This window comes from Pichia membranifaciens (assembly GCF_001661235.1).
Source record: "Pichia membranifaciens NRRL Y-2026 unplaced genomic scaffold PICMEscaffold_4, whole genome shotgun sequence".
Lineage (NCBI taxonomy): Eukaryota > Fungi > Ascomycota > Pichiomycetes > Pichiales > Pichiaceae > Pichia > Pichia membranifaciens.
This window is the reverse complement of record NW_017566985.1, coordinates 675829-691778: the sequence shown is the minus strand read 5'-3', so window position 1 is coordinate 691778 and position 15950 is coordinate 675829. Positions and strand designations below refer to the sequence as shown.

At 44.8% G+C, this 15950-nt stretch overlaps 7 protein-coding genes across 7 annotated transcripts; 4 read left to right on the top strand and 3 right to left on the bottom strand.

Moving 5' to 3' along the window:
* Positions 1-270: 270 nt before the first annotated feature.
* Positions 271-1920, top strand: PICMEDRAFT_17090 (hypothetical protein). The gene has a single exon (XM_019161459.1). The coding sequence runs from the start codon at positions 280-282 to the stop codon at positions 1804-1806; it is 1527 nt and encodes a 508-aa protein (XP_019016936.1). The 5' UTR covers positions 271-279; the 3' UTR covers positions 1807-1920.
* A 50-nt stretch (positions 1921-1970) lies between these two features.
* PICMEDRAFT_17089 (hypothetical protein) lies at positions 1971-4150 on the bottom strand. Its single transcript, XM_019161458.1, has 2 exons — positions 4085-4150; positions 1971-4016 (listed from the first exon to the last, which is right to left on the bottom strand). Exons 1-2 carry the CDS (start codon positions 4086-4088, stop codon positions 2065-2067), a joined length of 1956 nt encoding a protein of 651 aa, XP_019016935.1. The 5' UTR covers positions 4089-4150; the 3' UTR covers positions 1971-2064.
* A 271-nt stretch (positions 4151-4421) lies between these two features.
* On the top strand, positions 4422-6398 carry PICMEDRAFT_73318 (hypothetical protein; the record flags this gene model as incomplete). The annotated part of the gene is made up of 1 exon (XM_019164448.1): positions 4422-6398. One exon carries the CDS (start codon positions 4422-4424, stop codon positions 6396-6398), a length of 1977 nt encoding a protein of 658 aa, XP_019016934.1.
* A 131-nt stretch (positions 6399-6529) lies between these two features.
* Positions 6530-8770, bottom strand: PICMEDRAFT_73317 (hypothetical protein; the record flags this gene model as incomplete). The annotated part of the gene is made up of 1 exon (XM_019164447.1): positions 6530-8770. One exon carries the CDS (start codon positions 8768-8770, stop codon positions 6530-6532), a length of 2241 nt encoding a protein of 746 aa, XP_019016933.1.
* A 349-nt stretch (positions 8771-9119) lies between these two features.
* Positions 9120-12629, top strand: PICMEDRAFT_73316 (hypothetical protein; the record flags this gene model as incomplete). The annotated part of the gene is made up of 3 exons (XM_019164446.1): positions 9120-10867; positions 11182-11332; positions 11391-12629. 3 exons carry the CDS (start codon positions 9120-9122, stop codon positions 12627-12629), a joined length of 3138 nt encoding a protein of 1045 aa, XP_019016932.1.
* A 63-nt stretch (positions 12630-12692) lies between these two features.
* On the bottom strand, positions 12693-14319 carry PICMEDRAFT_59443 (hypothetical protein; the record flags this gene model as incomplete). Its single annotated transcript, XM_019163367.1, has 2 exons — positions 12693-13960; positions 14289-14319. 2 exons carry the CDS (start codon positions 14317-14319, stop codon positions 12693-12695), a joined length of 1299 nt encoding a protein of 432 aa, XP_019016931.1.
* A 22-nt stretch (positions 14320-14341) lies between these two features.
* On the top strand, positions 14342-15517 carry PICMEDRAFT_73314 (hypothetical protein; the record flags this gene model as incomplete). The annotated part of the gene is made up of 1 exon (XM_019164445.1): positions 14342-15517. The coding sequence occupies one exon, from the start codon at positions 14342-14344 to the stop codon at positions 15515-15517; it is 1176 nt and encodes a 391-aa protein (XP_019016930.1).
* Between the last annotated feature and the right edge of the window lie 433 nt (positions 15518-15950).

Below are 15950 nucleotides of genomic sequence, written 5' to 3'. Positions count from 1 at the left end.
GTATACTCAAACTCAAGTGGAATACCATTCTCAAGAACCTTGTTATGGAAAACTTCCCTACTTCAGATTGATACACACCGCTCCGGTTCCGATGAAAGCTCAATTCATTTTGATTTACTTCCATTAAGGCAACATAGAGAAACATTTGCCACTTTAACCACCAATATAGGCATTCCTTGGCACCTATTGCCAAAAAACTCAATCTATTACGTGCCGCTACATGTGGATAATAATAATAACGTTGATGTTGAAGAGGATCTCGCAAACTTGACTATAGACATGAACACTAAGGTGAATAAAAAGGTGAAACTCAAGCCTGCAACAGTTTCCAGTTTAAATTACCCATTATCTTCCAATTCCAATAGAAAATCAGAGTCGGATCTAGATGTTCTTTTAATGATAATCGCTGATGTTGAACGTTTATTTCCGGAGCATCCTGAAATGTTCATCGAAAGCAAAGAGGATAAATTACAAATGATAGAAATCTTGTATCGCTATGCAAAGTGGATAAATGATTCAAGAGAGGCAGCAGGAAAAAAGAAACTAGGTTATGTCCAAGGAATGCATGAATTATGTGGTGTCATTTATGCTGTTCTTAAAGTCGAGCTAGTAGATAACAAGAAGAAGGAATACACTACTGAAAACTCAACCAAAAGCAACATCGTTGATGGAGGGGAAGATATCACTGATTTAAGCAGAGCCACCTCCAAGACTAAAACCTCAAGTTCAGAACAAGCAGACTCTTTAGTTTCTGGTAAAATCAACGAAAAGCTAGAAATGCAGATCAAAGAATTTCTTGATAAAAACTTTTTTGCACACGATGTATTTGCCATGTTCAAACAACTCATGTCTCCTATTATCGATAAATATTTCACTGCATCGGGAATCGTCAGGGAGAGTATAGTGTTTGATCTTAAACTTCATCATCTCGATCCAGGAGATGCAAAACATCCAGGTTTGGCAGCATCATTTAAAGAATCTCAGATAGAATCTCAATTATGGCTCACACGATGGTTTAGAATGATTCTTACCAGAGAAGTGGGTCTAGCTTATGCAGTTCGTATTTGGGATGGCTTAATTGCATACGCATGTGCGGGCGCAATGGCAGACACAGCCACTAATGGACATGATGTATCAGCACTTTTGCCTTATGTAATTATCTTATTGATACTCAGGGTAAGATCTGCTTTATTGAAATCTCTGGTTCCATGTTTGAAGAAGGCATTTGACGAGGAGAATGAGATCGATGATGATACCGAAGCTCTTTCTTTACTGTTACATTATCCTTCCCACAACAAAAACTCATCCTTTAGTAGATCGACGTCGGCAGATTCAGACTCAGATTCGGAAAAAGAACGTCAACCGATAATGATGTATCGGAAGACGAGAGATAAGAAAAACAACCTCAATACACACAGAAGCCAGCTCACCAAGGCCCTCCAAATACCAAAACTACCATCTGCTGTGGACCTATTCTCCGATGCAGCGCATATATGTGGCTTGACCGATAGTGAATTAACTCAAATTGGGCCATCTTTGATTGAAAAATATTCCGGTGGTGACATATATGAAGCTTTGGCAGCCTATGACAAAAGCAAGCCTGCTGCACCATTTATTGATGGTGTTCTGAAGCATACTAAAGCTTGGAGAGTTTCCACGGCCACAAATAAAGAAACAAAGCTAAAATTGGAGAAAAAACTCACTCCAACAATATTGGACTCTAACAGGACAAGGTTGGAGCTGAGGTTGCAAGAACGTGTTCAGAATCGGTTGAGGGATCGATCACATGGATCGTTGAATGGCTAGCAATTTTATCCACTCATTCTTTCTTTGATTTGGCCCATACTCCTATATTCCTCTCTTCAATTTCTTTTACCTCATGGACAAGTACCGAACACAGCCTCATAGATACAGAGAGTGCCACTATTAAGGTTTCGGGGTAAGGGTTTTTTTGGTTACCATTACTAATGTAAGTCGAATGCTCTCCATCCGTTTAGAACAGATTTATAGTTGAAAAGGTTATTAATGTAAAAACTAAAGAAAAAAAGTAATTGCGTCGTCATATTATACTCTAGATACAGACAGCTTTTCAAGCTTCTCTTTCAAGTGCTTCTCATTTTCAGAGATCCAGCTGAGCGATTCCATATGGTTATTCAATAGCTTCAATATATCATTCAGAGTCTGTTCTCCTTCACCTGATGATTCAGTGTTCATCAAAGTCTTGTTGAAGTTAACGCTGACGTCATTCACTTCGCTAACAAGTGATGAAAAGTTGGATCCTAATGAATCAAGTCTACTTTCTAGCATTTCTGCTAACTTGTATGCTTTCTCACGTGCCTCGTCATTTGTTTCTTTATTGTTACCAGAGATAGAGCTGGCTAGTGAAGGTGCCGACTTCTCAATGGAAGCTGACAACTTTTCTGCCTGTCTCTCATACCCTGAGAGTAAACGATCAAGTTCATCCTGCTGCTTATCAATGTAAGCAAGAGTTTGATCTATCTTCTCTTGTTTCTGTTCACATAGTATAGTGTCATTGTACAATTTACTCACAGTATCTGATGAATTTACTAAGATTCTGTCCCATTCATTTATCCTCTCGCTGTAGGTTTCAAAGGTTTTACCAGATAGTGAAAGTTGGTTGGTCCATCTGGTGATTAGATCTTCAATACTCTTGTTCATTATCGATAACTGTTGTGGCTTGAAATCCTCGAGTTTCACAGGAACCTTGTCTTTACTTGCTGTCGAAATGTCAAATGAACTCTTCTTTTCTGTGGAATCCTTAGCCGTATCGTTTTTACTGTCAAGAGCAAATCCAACAGATTTTGTGGTTGCTGGTTCCGCTTTCTTTTTCTCTTCTGCATTTGAGGCTGAGCTACCAAATGAAAATGCAGGTTTAGAATCTGCAGTTTTAGGAGTGTCCTGTGCTGCTGCTGTAGAATTAGAACCAAAGGAGAAACCTGGCTTTGAAGCTGGTGTTACTGTTGCAGCTGGTGTAGTGGAAGGAGCAGTAGAGCCAAATGAAAAGCCTGGCTTTGAAGCTGATGCTGCTGATGTAGCCGGAGCAGTGTTAGAAGCAGCAGAGCCAAAAGAAAATGATGTCTTTGAAGCTGGTGCTGCAGATGTAGCTGGCGTCGTACTGGACGTACCGGAGCCAAAAGAAAAAGCAGGTTTAGAAGTAGATGTAGTTGATGGTGTTTGATTTGCATTTTGAGCAGTTGATCCGAAAGAAAACCCAGACGTCGTGTTTTTTTTTTCGGCTGTAGACGGTGTGCCTGTGGTAGGTGCACCTGAAGATGATGATCCGAAGCTAAACGCTGGTTTGGGCTCTTCCTTTTTTGGCTCTGCGGCAGCTGAATTGGAGCCAAACGAGAAGGCAGGTTTCTGTGTTTGTGATGAAGCTGCATTAGAACCACTTGCGCCAAAAGAAAATGTAGAGTTAGATGCGGGTACCGCTGTGGTAGGTGTCGTAGATGAGCCAAAGGAAAATGGTTTAGGTGCAGTGGCAGCTGGGGCTGTTGAGGATGATGGTGTATTGGTTGATGTTGCCGTAGCCGCAGCCGCAGCATTTCCGCCAAATGAAAATGGCGTAGAAGATGTTGTGCTTCCACCGAAAAGGGATGAACCTGGTGTTTTTTGTGGCGCAGCCGTTGATGATGCTCCTGCACCGCCAAATAACGATTTCGATGGAGCAGCTGAACTATTCAGAGAAAAGGAAGGAGCACCAGCTGTATTAGAACTCGAACCAAAAGAAAACGGCTTAGAAGCATTGCTAGCAGTACCGCTTGTTGCTTCTGCCTTTGAACCAAAGCCAAAGTTCGAAGAAGGAGTTGTTGCTGCTGTATTTGGTGTTGGTGTGTTTCCAAAGTTGAACCCTCCGGATGAAGGGTTGGTGGCCGAGTTCGCGTTGGATGCTGAACCAAAGTTAAATGCCGGTTTGCTAGTATTGTCTTTATTTGCATTGCCAAAGAGAGAGTTTGAGTTGGAACCCGATCCAAAGGAAAAAGTATTGTTGCCGGCTGTAGAAAATATTGTTAGTATCTTTATTTATTGCATTATAAGATTCGATAATCCTAATGAAACATACACATTGCTAATTATATCTTTAGTCACAGTACCTCTATCTTTGACTTAACTGCAAGCACCTCGCTACTCTGATGCTTGTGGGGGGCAATAAACAGTTGTATTGAGACCATTTGAAAACAGGAATATTTCTGAGCACTACGCGGACGATCATGATTTTTTTTGTCGCTGAGAATGACAATGTTTTTGATTCAACAATGTTACGGAGTCGATCACGGGGGATTGATGGACAAGTCCACTGCTTTGAGTCTAATTGTTAACTACTTGGCCTGGGACTGAGTTCATTAGGCGGTAGATTGTTTCTACCATATACAATTATTTTACCCGGCTTTTCTCCATTAATGCAAAAAAAGGATCAGGAATATTCTTCAAACCTCAATCGAAGCAACTACAAATTCTTATCCTCCACGAATCTTCTCTATCGAGAAAACTTACCTCCAGAATACCGTTTACCCACACTAGTTAGCGGATATCTGCCAGATCTTCGAGGTATCAACACCATTGACAACGAAGAACAAATTCCAGAAGTTGATTTCAAAAATGCCGTGGCTAAGTTTGAAATACAAACAAGTGATTGCAATCAGAAAGGCACCGATATTGAGTCAACAAGAGATTGCATTCGAAAAACTTATTCGGAGAATGAATTATCTAATTATGATGGTGAGTATGGACGTAGAAAGTCTTTGAGTGAAAGTAAGAAATTAATGTTGGACTGGAAACCCTTATCAAATCAAGAGCTTTCTCCTAGAGAATCTTTGAAAAAGAGTTGTATGCGAGAGGGCATTGTTGACGAATACATACCCAATTTTGCCACTTTCAATTTAGCAAAATTCGGTATCAATGAAAACGTGATCGAAGACTCCGACGATGAGCTAGATGTATACGATCGAAAGCCATTGGATGTAGAGACAAATGAAATTTTATTGAGTACAGAAAGTAAAGCAAAGCCGATTGAAATCGAGACAAAGAACAATTTCAAGAGAGGAAGTGATAGTTTCATGGTTTCTGATGAATCTTTTAAAATTGCAGCATCTCCAGAACGGGAAGGAGATCGTCTAGTTTTGTCGAGCATACCAAGAAATTTCTCCTCATTATCTTTTAGCTATAGAAGGAAGATGTTGGTAGAATTGTTACCGGATAGCTTGAAAAATAACTCTGAATATAAAAGTCACATTACAAAGATCATAAGGAAAAATTCCACTTCGGCCTCATCATTCGGTTCTGCTTCCTCGAATATCCTTGCACCAAGACGCAAGGCAAAACGAGTAGAACCCGATACAAACGAGATAGGTTCTATCTTACTTCAAAGTTGGAGGTTAGGTAGGGTGTTTGACAGTGGGAGTTTTGGTATTATCAGAGAATGCATCAATATAAATGATATGGACGATGTAAAGGCGTTAAAGATTGTTCCTCTCAAACATTCTTTGAAGTGCCTTCAAACGTTCAGGTCGGAGATCATAATGTGGTCGAAGATTCACCACAACTGTTTCGTTCCTTTACTAGATGTTAAGGTTACTGCTGATTATATCTTTGCTTTAATGCCGCTTTATGATGAAGGCTCTTTATTTGACAAAGTCAAGTTTTGGGAAACAAATAGAGTCCAGTTGGCTGACCGTTTTGAGGATATAATTTCTTACCTCAAAGACATTACCGACGCTCTTAAATTTTTACATGAAAATGGTATACACCATGGTGATATCAAGCTAGAAAACTTCTTACTGGAAAAAAATAGAGCAAGGCTTTGTGATTTTGGAATGACCAACTATGATGAGGCGGCCTCTAGAAGATTGCTAGAAAATGTTGATCCGAAAGTTGAAAAAGAGCTTCAAGAGTCTTATTTGTTTCTCTCTAATAATAATTCTTCAAGTGATATAGCCTCAGGAGTACAGTCATTCGATATGATGGGGTCAATGAGTGGAGTTAACGACTCTACTGAGTTTAGTTCGTCGACCACTATTTTGAATCCTACGGATTCTGATCACAAGGAACACCACTTTAATATTGGTTCGTTGCCTTATGCTTCCCCTGAGCTTCTTCAGCCGTGTCCTTTTCCAGTGGACTGTAAGGCTGATATATGGGCTTTTGGAATTCTTGTTTATGCCTTGCTGATGTTGAAGTTACCTTTCTGGCATATATATGAGCCGAGGTTGAAACTTTCTATCATTGAAGGTAACTGGCAAACAACGGAGTGGAAGTCCCAACTGAATGAAAATCCACAGATTCAAATTGCAAACACTCTGGTGACAGGGTGCCTAAGGGAAAGAAATTCTAGATATTCAGTAGCTGAAATCTCTAGACTTCTTAGTGGGAATTCATGACTTTCTTATCACAATGAGGATTGTGAAGATTATGATTCTTGAATCAGTTACACTCTGTCAAGTAATAAATATGTCGATGTTCTATAAATGATTGTACAATAATAAGTCAAATCAACTGATGATGCCAATGTTTAACTAAGGACATCATCAAGAGCACTTTGCCCTGTAACATCACTCTCTGAAAGTAATTTGATGTGGGACAATTTGGCTTCATTTATTCTATGCCCCTCCTCGTACTTTTCCAAAGCATGACTAGTCGCCTCTTCAATCTCTTCAGCAGTCAATGAATTGCTTTTTAATGTTGTGACCAACTGAGAAGGATCTGTGTAGTGGTTCAAACCACTTTTGCCTCTTCTGGAACTGTAAAAGTTTAATAGTGAGCTCAGCACAGATTCTTTCTTGAGTTTAATTTTCTTGTTATCTGAAGTAACCCACTGATCTGAACCATTGAACTCGCCTAATTCAATAACAATACCTTCTAAGACTCTCTTTTTGATCACTCTTTCCCAGATGGCTTCTTCAACGGTGGCAAGAGTCGCCAGCCTATACACAAGACAGGGTTTTGTTTGGCCAATTCTATGCACTCGTGCGATAGCTTGTAAATCTACCATTGGATTAAGATCAGAATCGTATAAAATCACAGTGGTGGCTGCAGTTAAGTTCAAGCCTAGATTGGCGGCCCTTGTTGAAAGAAGAAAGATTTTGTAGTCTGGGTCTGTCTCAAATGTCGAAATTGCATCATCACGTTCTTCTTTTGACGAGGAGCCGGTTAAAATGCATGTTTTCAGCGGAAACACGTTTGTTTTTGAAGAGTACACCTTGTCATTAGAAGGGTGTTCGTCGAAATAGGTTTGTAAAATTTCCAAAGTGGATTTGAACTGGCTGAAAATTAGAATCTTCTCTCTTGGGTATTTATTTATTAGCGCAGGTATTAACGAGTCAAGAGATTGCAATTTGGCAGTGTTCAAAATCAAATCCGAGGTTATTTTGGTGTCATCGTTCCAGGGAAAAAAGTAATGATAGGGAGAATCACATAGTTGACGCAATTGCATCAAAGGGTTGGAGATTCGTTTGGATTTGATCTGCGAGTTGACAAATTCATAGTGCGTGTTCAATGCCTGCACAGTTTTTACAGTCAATCCTTTTTTGGACTTCGCAGAGTCTGTCATTTCTAGATACTGCTCAACATGTTTCTCCAATTCAGGGAAGTTGTACTTCACGTAGAGGGGGAAGAACGTTTTCAAAAGTGTTGAACGGAAGTCATTCTCGGGGTGGAGCATAGTTGAATAAAGAAACGATTGTAGGGGGGAAAGATTCGAGTATACTATGTATTCCCTTTTCGGTGGTAGTGTTAACACCTCATTCTTCAGTCTTCTCAAGATAAACGGTTTGAGAATGGTGTGAAGGTTGTTCACCAAAGCTTTCCTCACCTCCATCGAGACAAGAGAGTTGAACTCGGAGTTATTCTCGTCGTTGTCCTCGACAAGAGATTCAAACTCGGAGAAGTTGAAGTAGCTTTGGAAGGTAGCAAAATCGTGGAAGACGTCTGGTAGAATGAAGTTCAATAGCGACCAGAGCTCTGCCAAGTTGTTTTGGAGCGGGGTGCCCGTGAGGAGGATGCGATTGGACACTTGTAGAGCCTTCAACTTCGTGAAAAGCATGCAGTTTGCGTTTTTCAACCGGTGGCCCTCGTCGACAACCAAATATGACCACGAGATGGTTCTCAAGTAGGGGAAATCGATCAGCGAAATTTCGTACGAGGTCACAACCACGTTGAACTTCCTCAACGACTTCCTTCTGAGCTTTTGCCTGTGCTTCTTATCGCCCACGTACGGAACAAAGGAGAGCGACGGAGCAAAGTTGGAGAGCTCCAGCGTCCAATTCGACACCACGCTTAACGGCGCAACAATCAGAAACGGACCCTCGATGCCCTGCTCCAGCAGGAAGCACAGAAGCGAGATCGTCTGCACTGTTTTGCCCAACCCCATCTCGTCCGCCAAAATCCCGTTTAGGCCGTTCTGATACAGCGAGATCAACCAGTTCATGCCGTGCAGCTGGTGGCTCTTCAACGTCACGTTGACGAGCGACTTCGGCTGCCTGTACGTGTCCAATGAGTGCGCATCCGCAGACGACGTCTTCCGCGTGTCCGGCTTCTGTTTCTTCTTCGCCGGCTCCTCCGCGTGCGTTTGCTTCTGGATCAAGGACGCCGAGATTATCTGCGAAAACGTTTTCGACTGGTCGATCAACAGCTGCAACTTCTTCAGCTTTGACTTGTCAAACCGGTTACCCTCCCGCTGCTCCTTCGTCTGTCCGCTGTACTCTTCCGCCAAGAGCTCTGCCAACGACTTGTGTTCCTCGTCGGCCGCAGTCATGTCTTCCGGTCCGTCGTGTCTGTTTTCCTGTCCTCCCTGACCCTTCCGGCTTTTCTTCGATCCCCGATACTTGTGATGACATATGGCCCTTCTCTTATCTCCTTTTTCCAGCTCCGTCTCTTTGGACGCGTCGCTCAATTCATGATGGAGCCGATCGGTCACTTGCGCGCGAAAAAGCATAGAGGGCGAGAGGAAAAACTGCGAGGAGGAACAAGGAGAAGGAGTGAGAGAGGGTGGTGTTTCAGTTGTTGATGAAGGAGTCGAGTTCGGGCATGAAAAAAGGCTGAACACGGCACAGGTGAGTGTTTTCGGTCGGACCAGTGGTACTTGTTTGGAAAGTGCGACAACGATGGCTGCTGTATCAGATACGAACGTCCCGGAGGCAACGCCTCCTGCTGCTGCGGTGGGTGGCGCATCCACTGCAGACCTGTACACGCAGGCCAACATCTACCTTGCGAAACAGACAAAGCCAGTGATCATCCCCTCCTTTGCGAAATGGTTTGACATCAACGAGATCCACGAGATCGAGAAGAAGTCGCTGCCAGACTTCTTCAGCGCCCAGTCGAACATCAGGTATAAGAACCCTGCGATTTACAAGACGGTGAGAAACTTCATTGTGAACACGTACCGGTTGAACCCCATCGAGTATTTGTCGATCACGGCAATCCGGAGAAACATCGCGATGGACGTAGCGTCATTAATGCGGATCTACGGGTTCTTGGCGAAGTGGGGGTTGATCAACTACCAGATTGACCCGAAGACAAAGAGTTTTTCGATGGGTCCGCAGTTCACGGGCCACTTCCAGATCACGTTGGACAAGCCCACTGGGTTTGCGCTTCAGTCGGCGGAGTCGGCGATCACGGTGAAGGAGGACGACGAGGTGGAGCTGAACGAAAACATGGACTTGGACTCCACAGGGATCAAGGTTGTGTCTCTCAATAACAACACGCACGAACCATCCTTCAAGAGACAGAAGATCTCTAACAGCGTGACTCCTAACGTGAAGTTGAACTTGCAGTTAAGAAAGAATGTGTACGACTCTGTCGACGACGTGTTCATTTTACAGGACAGCAGCAACGGCAACTCGAAACAGGTGAAGAGAATCTACTGCTCCATCACAGGTAACGACATCACCGAAACGAAGTACCACAACTTGAAAAACAAGTCGAACATTTCCCTAGAGTGTTTCGAAAACAGTCAGTTTGAAGACTACTTCAAGAGCTCGGATTTTATCAAGCTTGAAAAGACAAACCTCAACAACGAGTTCAGGCCCTGGACCAACAATGAGGTCTTGCTGCTTTTGGAAGGTATTGAGATGTTTGGTGACGACTGGAATTTAATTGCTGGTCACGTCGGCTCGAGAGCAAAAGACCAATGTATTATTAAGTTTATCCAGCTTCCAATTGAAGACACTTATCTTTTCAAACACATCTCCAAGTCCTCCTACGTTGAGTACTTGAAGAAACTGAAGGACGACAAGACAATCGATCTATCTTCTCTACTCTCCGTTATCACAAACGGGGCTTCTGGTGACAGTACCACAACAACAACCACAACCACAACGACCTCATCGACTACAACGGCGAATTCTGCTAAAAGAATTATCGATAATGTGCACGGCCATGCGAGCTCCGAGCTTAATTCTCAAGACAATGTTATAACATCCATTCTCAAGCTCTCCTTGCGCAAGTTCGAGCTCAAATTGCAGGGCTTCATGAATCTCGAGTCTAGAATCAGTGAACAGCAAAAGTTCGTTGAAACGGAAAAGGAGAACCTCGTGTTGGACAAGATGAAGGTCAAAAGACAATGTTTGAAGGTTCGGTTGCAGCTTATGAAAGCTTCCAGCATTGCCCGTGAGACCAAGGGTAATCCTTCAATAACACCGGAAGCATTAGAAGCTTCGATCACAGAGGCTCTAAACCTAGTGGATCGGGCCATCGGCGAAGCCAACTACGATCCCAACGCGTCTTCCTCCCTTGCCATTTTTGGGCAAGACGGTAAAAGTAGACCAGAAGGCAGTCAGGAGGCGTCGGTGCAGAACGTAAAGGAGAACGAAGTCGATGTAACCAAGCCGATCAGTGTTGTGGAACCAAAGTTGTATAGTATGTGGAGTGCCTAGATTTTTTCTTGGGCCTTCAGTGATAATAGTAGGTCATATTTTCCGTTAATTTAGTGTTGTATGTAAACTGAAATGTGTATTTTATTTTTGTCCGGAACAGGAAGGTAAAACCGCGGAACCGGAGCTCCTGAGCCCAGCGGAGCGGGCGATAAAGATTTGGAGGAGGTGGAGAAATCGTCAGCGGCAGAAGAAAAGTTTGAAGATAGGCAGGCGCCCCTATGACGGAGAAAGGGCGGTATGCTGGAGCTGGAGCTAGACAGATCACACAGGTACACCCAGCAACACAGCACAGCATATTGCAACATGTCACAGCCAAGACCAAAACCTTGGGAAACGGCGTCGACGGCGACGACCTCTGTGTCACCAACTGGCTCAACGCCACTATCAACAACAACAACAACGTCAACATCTACAACAAACCCATCCGCAAATACCGCAGACGCGTCATCCCGACCTGCAGTTCCGCCTATACCTTCCTCTATGGTCGATAAATCGACTCAGAACAGCATTACGAATTCATCAAACATAACGAACGGGCTCTCGGGCTATGGCTCAAGTTCTTATGGCATGAATGGCATGGGGTCATCCATGTATGGAGGCTACGGCAGCTACGGAAGTGGCTACGGCTCTGGGTATGGAGGTTACGGAAGCTATGGTGGTATGGGAGGAATGGGAGGACTAGGAGGAATGAGCAGCTATGGCGGTATGAGTGGATTAGGAGGGTACGGCGGCTATGGTGGGCTCGGTGGTATGGGCGGCAGATACAGACAAATGGGATACGGGGGAGTGGCTGGGGAGGAAAACTCTAGCGGGTCACTGAACGGGGTAGCTGATGCAACTGCCCGAACGTTTCAAGTTCTTGAAAACGTCGTCTATGCAGTGGGTGCTGTTGCAGCCCTACTTGAAAGCACATACTACGCAACACATAATAGCTTTTTCACCATTCTTGGCGTTGCTGACCAATTAGGTCATCTAGGAAGTGTTGGTGGGATGATAAAGGATACCTTTGGTGGGGTGACTGATTCTGTTAAACAAATAGGGAATGGTGCCAGCGGCTCGAATAATGGGCCGCTTGGACTTTATGCTGTTTTAGCATGGCTGAAGAGAATCCTAAAAAAATTATTAGGTTTCTCAACAGCAAGCCCAACAGACTCCTCAGTAAGTGGTTCGCATGCCTTACTACAAGAGTTCAGCAATTGGAAAAATGGACTGATATCGAACAATCCTAGCTTGAAGTCAAAGAACAGCAAGTTGAGTTTAAAACCGCTCTTGGTTTTTCTTCTTGCCTTAGTTGGACTACCGGTTTTGATGTCCAAGTTTGTCAGATATATTGAAAGAGAACAGCAGAGGAGAGTTCAAGGCCCGGACGCTAGCATAAGTGCAGGGTTAAAAGCAGATAACACTACGGCAACTAATGCCGATCAGTCAGGCCACGGTAGGTCGAATAAAATTGATCCACGCTCCCTGGAGTTTGCGAGGGCGGTGTATGATTTCATACCTGAAAGGGAAGAAGAGCAACCAAATGGTTGGAAGGAGCTCAAGCTTGGACGTGGAGACCTAGTGGCCATCCTGTCCAATCTCGATGGGTGGAGCCATTGCCGAGCAAGAGACGGCCGCGTTGGATACGTACCTACTCATTACCTTGAAGTAATCAAGCGTGCGGAAAAGACGGTGGCAATTGCAGATAGTCCTGCAAAGGAAGAATCCTCCAAGCAAACAACAGTTGGGAAATCCATCTAAGAAAAGAGAAAGCGCCTTTTATATTGCGAAGGGTATAGTAGTATGTACAAAATCTTCTCAGGATTATATAGGTTCCAGTTCGAAATCTGCCACAACGTGATAAACATCAGGGGCAAAGGTCTTCACTTTCTCGAGCCAAACGGGAATTACTTTCCGAGTGTTTGACAATTTTTGAAGTTCACTTTTGACGGAGTCCATCTTTGTGTCGAGTTGTGTCACTGCGACATTTTCATGAACGTGAATCCAGGCATTGGAATGTCTGTCGCCGTATAAGTCTATCAGTTCGCATGCGTAAGGCCAGGAATCTGTAGAAAACGGTAGTAGTCCTAAATTGATGTGAGAAATATTTAGGTCCAAATTGTCGCCATCGTGAACTTGGCTTTTTATTTCTTCTAACCTTTCGAGGCAATGGACGTTACTCTCTAGGAATATTACACATCTTGCTTTCATTACCTTTGCCAAACTGATGTGTTGCTCCCGTTTGATTACATACGCTTCTCCGAATCCATTTTCTCTCACTCCTTTGGTCAATCCTTCAACAGAATAAGGATTAATCTCCCAGCAAAACACCCTTCGGGCCCCTCTTCTCAAATAAGAAAGCGTGAAATATCCGATTCCGGCATACATGTCAACAATGTCTGAGTCGCTGGTTATATTCTGGTAGGAGTTTAATATTCGGGCCTTTTCTTTAATGTTCCCTCGAGAAAACATTGTGTAAGCAGGCATCCAGGTCTGGTAGATTCCATTCTGGGTGGTATGGCACCAAAAGTCAGTGAAGTCTCCGTATAGCGTTGTTAGCTGTGATGGCGACCGTATTTCATTGTTTGTTTCAGGAATGGGTTTGTTGATCGCCATATGAGTTAACGTATTGGTAGGCGTAGAAAAATGGCGGAGAATGAAACTGAAAATCTCCGACCTGTAGTTCTGATCCAAGGAACCCAAAAAACAGGACCATTCCTTCGAATCTAGCGATTTCTGCGGCAGAAGTAGCAGCGGAGGATACACAGAGTATCTTTTAGGAAACTTCTTCAAGAGACCATCCACCTGTGAATCATCCAAGCTTGGGTCTAAGGAGCGTAATAGATGTGCCAATTTAGACCCAATGTCGGACGAGCCGGTCTCTGCTGTAGATCTCACCACCGATACTTTCTCACCGGGCAATAGCTTTGCAATGAATGCGGAGGGGTCATCATTCGCAATTTGCGGAATCAGTATCGGAATCAGGAAAGTTCCGTTCGGATCTGAAAAAATTTTTGTGCTTTTGTCCAGACAGCTACGAGATTCTAGCAAAGATTTTATTCGCTTGATTTCCTTCTTATTTTCAACAGCAACTGCATATGAATATATCATTCTTATTTTTCGAAATGCTTCCCTTCTAGTCACTTGCTACGACCAGCTCTGCAAACTACCGACTCTGCCGTCTTCCAGGTTGTCAGAAGATGACGGCGTCAGTTTTGAAAGTGACGGAAAGCACTGATAGTGCTGACGTAAGCGTTTTCTTTGCTCTCTCCGGCAGCAAAAAATGCGAGAAAAAAGAGAGGTTGATTATCTATTTACTTTCTGTAGTTGGAGACCGGAGGAGTGATTGAAGAAATGGGATGGTTGACAGAAGAGAGTAGAGGAGCCTTCGAGGAGGAAGCACTGCACGCACGCACGCACGCACGCACGCCACAGGCAAACGGACACACATACATACACGGTTTGGCAGGATGATGCAGCCGCAGTACAACGACAGACAGCAGCTAGAGACACAGATACAGATGCAACAGATGCAGCAGATGCAGATGCAACAGATGCAGATGCAACAGATGCAACTACAGTTTCAGCAGCAGGCGCAGCAGGCGCAGATGCAAGGGCCTGTGCAGCAACCGCTGCAAACACAGCTTCCGCCACCACCACAAGAGCAGCAAGCACAGGTGCAGGCACAGGCACAAGTGCCGGTGCAGCTAGCAGGCCAACAGTCCCCGCAGCAGCAACAGCATCTTACGAAACGAGCCCGCCGGAGGCTCCAGATCCAGTCGAAGCTGGCCAAGATGGACCAGCAGTTTGTGGCGGACAAGGACGTGCACTACCGGGACTCGTTGATACAGCTACAGTACAAGCTCAGCTCGTTGCATTCGGGCGAGAACGCCGAGAACATGCAGAAGGTTCGAGATCTCGAGGAGTGGCGGGACGCGGAGTTGTTGCGACTCCGGTTGGCGGAGGAGTACCAGGTGCGGTTCATTAACGAGTCGTTCAAGCATGAGTACGAGCAGACGGTGGAAAACACAAAGTCGATTGTGGAGATGGTGAAGACGAAGCTCCAGGAGGGTCTCATCAGCAAGATCAAGCAGTTGAAGGAGGACAAGGCGTTGATCGACATCGTCACGTCGTCCAAGTCTGTCGGGGTGCACACGTCGTCGAGGTCGCGGTCGAGCCTGAACCACGACGCCAACGGCGGATACAGCACCGACGGCACGGGCGCCACCGCCACCGCCACCGCCAACGGCAACACGTCCGGCTTCGACACAAACTCAAGCTTCTTCTTCTCCGGCGAGCGCAGGTCCCGGCGAAAGCGGCACCACGAGAGCAGCGTGCTCCACGACTCCAACCTCACCAACTCCAACGACGATTCCTATGACTCGAGCACCGCCGCCGGCTCGAGCACCCGCAAGAAGAACAAGGGCAACGGCAACGCCTCCTCGGCCACCGAGGACTCCAACAAGATCCTCACCGAGAACCCCGTCTTGAACGAGTTTCTCTATGGCAGCAAGAGCGTCGCCCGCAAGGACAAGGTCAACATGAAACACCCAAGCAAGGGCACCCAGCACTGCCCGCCCTTGAAGCCCGAGGAAATCAACGAGGACTTGTCGTTTCTTCGCAACTTCCGAAAGGGCAGGACCACCTAGTGACGTAGTGGATAGCCGCTGTCTATATAGCTATCATGTATTCAACCTAAAATGGATATAACGGAGTCCTGTTTTATCTCCACCGGTTTAAGCCCTGTCTTTTTCCGAATTGAACGGCTGCATCTTCTCCTTCTTTCCTGCCAGCAGGCCTCACCTACGTAGCCAACACCATAACATGTCCGTCCTCCGTGGAGCAAACGGCCTTTAAACCCGATCCACAATCTCCGGACTTTTTATTGCCGGCTGTTACTCTCCGCTCGCGGGGAGTTCGCGATGGAGGCTTAGGACCGCTCTACTCTGTGTGGACGTCTTCGCCGTGCTTTTCGGGATGGGCACTGGCTTTGTTTTGTTTCTGTTACTGTCTTGGCCACCGTCTTTCTCGAATTCGTCAGCAACCGGCTGCAATACGGGTGGTAAAAAATGTTTTTTCTCT